The sequence below is a fragment of the Cygnus atratus genome, chromosome 3 (genome assembly GCF_013377495.2).
Source record: "Cygnus atratus isolate AKBS03 ecotype Queensland, Australia chromosome 3, CAtr_DNAZoo_HiC_assembly, whole genome shotgun sequence".
In the NCBI taxonomy this organism is placed as follows: Eukaryota; Metazoa; Chordata; class Aves; order Anseriformes; family Anatidae; genus Cygnus; species Cygnus atratus.
In genome coordinates this window covers 103,616,210-103,620,820 of record NC_066364.1, presented here as the reverse complement: position 1 = coordinate 103,620,820, position 4,611 = coordinate 103,616,210, and the positions used below count along the sequence as shown (strand labels likewise).

At 51.9% G+C, this 4,611-nt stretch overlaps 1 protein-coding gene across 1 annotated transcript; it reads left to right on the top strand.

Annotated features, from left to right (window-relative positions):
* Positions 1-415: 415 nt before the first annotated feature.
* On the top strand, positions 416-2,228 carry LOC118256644 (uncharacterized). Its single transcript, XM_035563781.2, has 2 exons — positions 416-561; positions 1,271-2,228. Exon 2 carries the CDS (start codon positions 1,327-1,329, stop codon positions 2,044-2,046), a length of 720 nt encoding a protein of 239 aa, XP_035419674.1. The 5' UTR covers positions 416-561; positions 1,271-1,326; the 3' UTR covers positions 2,047-2,228.
* Positions 2,229-4,611: the final 2,383 nt, after the last annotated feature.

Sequence of the window (4,611 nt, the reverse complement as noted above, 5' to 3'; positions counted from 1 at the left end):
TCTAAACTCCTTGCTTCAGGAGATTGTAGATGCAAATCTTTACATAGTTTCAAAGAGCAACAGGACAACCTGACATCTGTGCAAAGAACATGCGATAAGTTCTCTTGGATTCCATTCCCAAACAGGTACAGGGCAAGATAGCTGGGAACAGTCAGCATGTATTTACCAAGTAGAAATGATAGCACCAGCTTGATGGCCTTCATTTGACTGTCTGCATGAGCAAGACGGGGGCAGAGAACGTATTTCATAGAATCATAAAATCACTAAAGTTGGGAAAACCTCCAAGGGGGCTGGAACTAGATGATCTTTAAGGTCCCTTCCAACCCAAGCCATTCTGTGGTTCCCCCAGGAATTCTCTGGTGTGGTACGAGTGCAAGCAGTCGAGGCGCTAGAAGTTTTATTGCCCAAAGAGACCAGCTGTCTGGGGGAGCTCCTGCAAGGACCGCCCCATCCACCAACCGTCTAAAGCTCCGAGTCCTAAAGGATAGGAGCCATGAACTACACGGACCAACGAGGACCATCATACACAGGTTGATAGATGGCGAGATGTCGTAACTTTTGGTGAGCAGCGTAATTTGTTTATTGCCATGAGGCGCTTTCTAATAACTATAAGCATGCTTGTCTGTACATCCCCAAAGCAAACAGAAGGAGGACACCAGCAAAATAACCTGGCTGTTAAATGGATGCAGGCAATTGCCACTGAAGGAAACAAAACTGTTTGCAGGTGTTGCTTCCATGGCCCCAGGGTGGCACGAGGAAGCTTTCATGGGCAGCAATTCCCTTGAACCTGGAGCCTTGAGGCTTCAGAAGTCTTGAGGCTTCAGGAGCCTTGAGGCCAGTGAAAACGCACGGCTTCCTCAGTCTTACTGCCCTCTCCTGACAGCTACGAATGTCTCTCCCCAGCCAGCAGGGCCTGGCCTACCCCAGCCTGCTGCCCGGGGGCTCCCTGCAGAGCCCCCAGCCCCTGGCCCTGCTGGATGCCCCTCTCTGGTCCCGCGTCTGTGCCCTGCGCCTGGGCTCTCTGATGCGCTCGGTGGTGTCACAGAGCTGGCAGCGACCTCACAGTCTCACACCTGCCCTTATCCCCCGGTGACAGCAGCCACCGAGGCCAGTGTCACACGGAGAGGCATCTCCAGAGGATGGCACAGACGCTTGTCCCTGGGGGCAGCCGGGCCACACCTTCAGAGGCCAGCTGGCCACCTGGCCCAGGCGCAGGGCCCGTCGTCGCAGACACTTGCTCACAGCGCTCCGCGTCCCCCATCTCTTGCAGATGCTGAGGCGCCGCACGGCTGCAGGAGCAGCCTGCTCTGGGTGGGCAGCAGACCCATGGGCACCCTGCTCTGCTACGGTCTGGACTGCGGGCGCTGCAGCCAGGCTGTCAGGGAGAGGCAGCAGCGGCTCCTTGCCAGGCAGGCAAGACCCTCCTGCTGTCCGTACTCCTCCTCCTCTCGGGACTCCAGCGACTCCTGCCGGCACCGGGCCACGGCCAGCTCATTCCGCCCAGCCGAGAGAACATTCCTCAGGTCCCGGTGGCAGCCAGTGCTGCGGAAGAGAAAGCAGAGGAGACTCGTTCCCCAGCATACAGCGCTGAACACCCAGGGGGCAGCCACACTTCCCCGCGATGCTGGGCCTCTCAGACAGGCCGAGGAGCTCGTCAAGATGGCTCCTGTGCGCCACGAGGCCGGCTTGCCCCCCACCACAGGCTCTGACATTGCTCACAAGGATGGCAGCCTGCCCGCTGGTGCGGATCCTCGTCCCGTGGCAAGGCTGGAGCAAGGACTGGGCTTCTGGAAGCTCCTGTGGATGCACACCCTCAGGAAGTCCCTAGAGACCAAGCCGGGAGCTCTCCCCACCATGGTGCAGCAGTCCCACAGGAGGTACATGTACAGGATGGCACGGCTCCCACGCTGCTGCCCTCCCGTCCTGCCCCCTCCTACTTCTTTTCTGCGGAGGCCCTGTTCCTGCATGAGGATGTGCGGGAGGCCCTGGAGATGCACATTCGAGAGAAGAAGCTGCGCCACTGCTGGGGCTTCCCATTCCTATTAAATAAACCCATTCCTATTAAAATTCCACCCCTTCTGGGCAGTGCACTGATATGAGCAGAGACGTCTGGGAGGGCTCTGAGGCTCACCACGGTGCCGACAAACCAGGGCTGCGGGATGAAGAACATGGCACCACTAACCATGCCGCCCACCTCAGCATAGTGGGACTTGCAGAGAGCAGCCCCTACGCAGGGCTCATGGGACCATTTTGATGTCCCTCTTTAGGCTCCTGCAGTGTTGTGAGGGCCTGGGAGCACTGGCAGGGAAGTGAAAGGCAGGCGCAGGGTGGCTCTGGGAGAGCAAAACCTTGGCTGTCCCCGTCCTCATTAGGTGGCGAGGCCACCTCAGGGTGCCAAAGGGAAGAGGAAGTCCCGATGGGGGCATGCAAATGAAGAGGGGATCCCACTCACATTGGATGTGTCCATCTTGGTCAATGCCCACCCTGGGCCATATCACACCGTTCCCTCATGCCTTGCTGGGCACAGGCCAATCATAAAGTGGCTAAATAAAAAGTGCCAGGAGCGCCGCGCACAGGACCTGCCAGCAGGAGAGGACTGGCTTGGCAGTTAGCACAGGCAGTTTGCGCGGGGCAGTTGAGGCCGGGCAGGGAGGAACGCAGGGAGGATCCCCTCCTCTCTTTCCCACTTCCCTTTCTCTTCCTCTCCTCTCCTTTGGGAACTCTGCCTCTTACAATTCACCGTGGTGGGCACCCGTCGCCGCTCACTATTCACAATATTAATTTTATGTTACTAAAATACAGAAGTATCAGTGAGAGTAACCAACACTCCCATGCAAGCTCAGACAAGGACTCAGCGCAAAATGGCCAACACTCTCCCAAGAAAGTCTCCAAGGGAGAGAAAAAAAACAAGCACAGGCTGGCTGTGGGCTAAAAGCAGGAGCTACCAGACAAGAGAACACAAAAGTGGCACATGTCAGCCTAAACACTGCCAACTTTTGTTTAAGCATCCGGCCTTTTTGAGGATTTCAACTGAGAATAACAAGTGAGAGCCAGGGGTGTGCTGAGGGGGGGAGTTTCTCCCAGCCACAGAGAACATCATGAAACCGTGTCTGTCGAGGGAAATTTAACAAGCAAGGGAACGAAAGCAAAACAGGATGATATAAAGAGCTCAGTAATGGACATATGTAGGACCAGAGATAAGTCACCAGTTTAGAATGGATAGCACTGCCCTCCCACAGACCTCTTGCTGGGGCAAATGAGCTCTGCTAAATGTATAGCAAGTTGCCCCTCATCTTTTGTAGAATATTTCTGTGGCCTATCTATCCCTTTGCATCACCGCTAGCGCTAAATAAAAAGCTCATCTGGAACATCTTGGTGGTGATTTTGTGGACTCCTGTCAATTAGCAACTAGAAGATATCATATGTTCTCTTTCCTGTCTGTTGGGATGGGGATTTTTTGTCTGAAGCATCTCAACTGACTGCAGATAACAGTGTCCTAGAGATGAAATACTTCATACCCCTGGAAAAACCCAGAGCTTTCTTCGTGTACCTTCCTCAGCCTGCAAAGGAAGGTAGAATATGGGAAACGACATTTCTGAGGAAAATGTTTATGGGAAAATAGGGAGAAAATGTGGAAATCCTTACCCGCTTCTGTCTCCATCATTGCAAGACAGGTATTGGCATATCTGATAGCAAGTTTTTTGTCCAGCCAGGTTTTATATTATTTAGCATTTATATGGTTTAAGATGACTCGACATTTCTCTGAGATTTTGTTGAGAGGGAGTTCCCTTGGTATTAGTCTTTCTTTGGATTCATCACGTGAAGATGGATGAGTGCCTAGAATTTGAAGACATGAAAGTTCCGGAGCTGAGGTTCCCCAGAAAAACTCTGCTCTAGATCAAACGTGAAATTTCCTTCATGTCCCGTGATGCTCAGAGCTGAGAGCTTTGGGCTTGCTTGTACATTAATGTGACGTTTCTCTTACTACAGCTCTTCTGTGCTAGTGCAGAAGCTTTAATGGAGGAGCCACAGGCTACCACTTGTAGCCACAGTTCTGCTGTTTGAGGAGCAATCAATCAGACAGTGGTGAAACGTCACATTTTATAATCATGACAGGCTGGCTCTTCAGCAGAAAGAGATTTCCTAAGAAAATTATCTGCACAGAGTCCTGTAAAAATCTAATTTTACCCCATTAACCAATGGCTTATAGCCATCTCAGAAGAATGTCTTCATCTCAGATATGAATGTCTAATGACAAATATATTAGCGCTTAGTCAATTCATTTGTCTATCTACAAGGCGGGTGGTTTAAACCCAGGACACTCAGCCCGTTAACCACCCTGATTAATGCTTCCAGACAGGGAAAGGGGAATAACCTGGGGAAGGTTTAAAAGAATAAGCTAGTACTGGACATCCAACTGCTACTGTATTCATGCACTCTGTGCACTTGTTTTTACTACTAGCTATACAAACAGAAAGGACCAAGGAGATGCCAGTGCTCACATTGGCCTTCTCAGTGTGTACACTAAGGGCTTCAGAAAACCTGAGGAATGTTTTTTGGACACAACTGTGAGACAGAAGATTTTTCTTAAGTGTATATTTAATTCAGAAA

Bases quoted from the DNA above. Each gene is read 5' to 3' on its own strand.
- LOC118256644 (XM_035563781.2), top strand. From the start codon at position 1,327: ATGGGCACCCTGCTCTGCTACGGTCTGGACTGCGGGCGCTGCAGCCAG.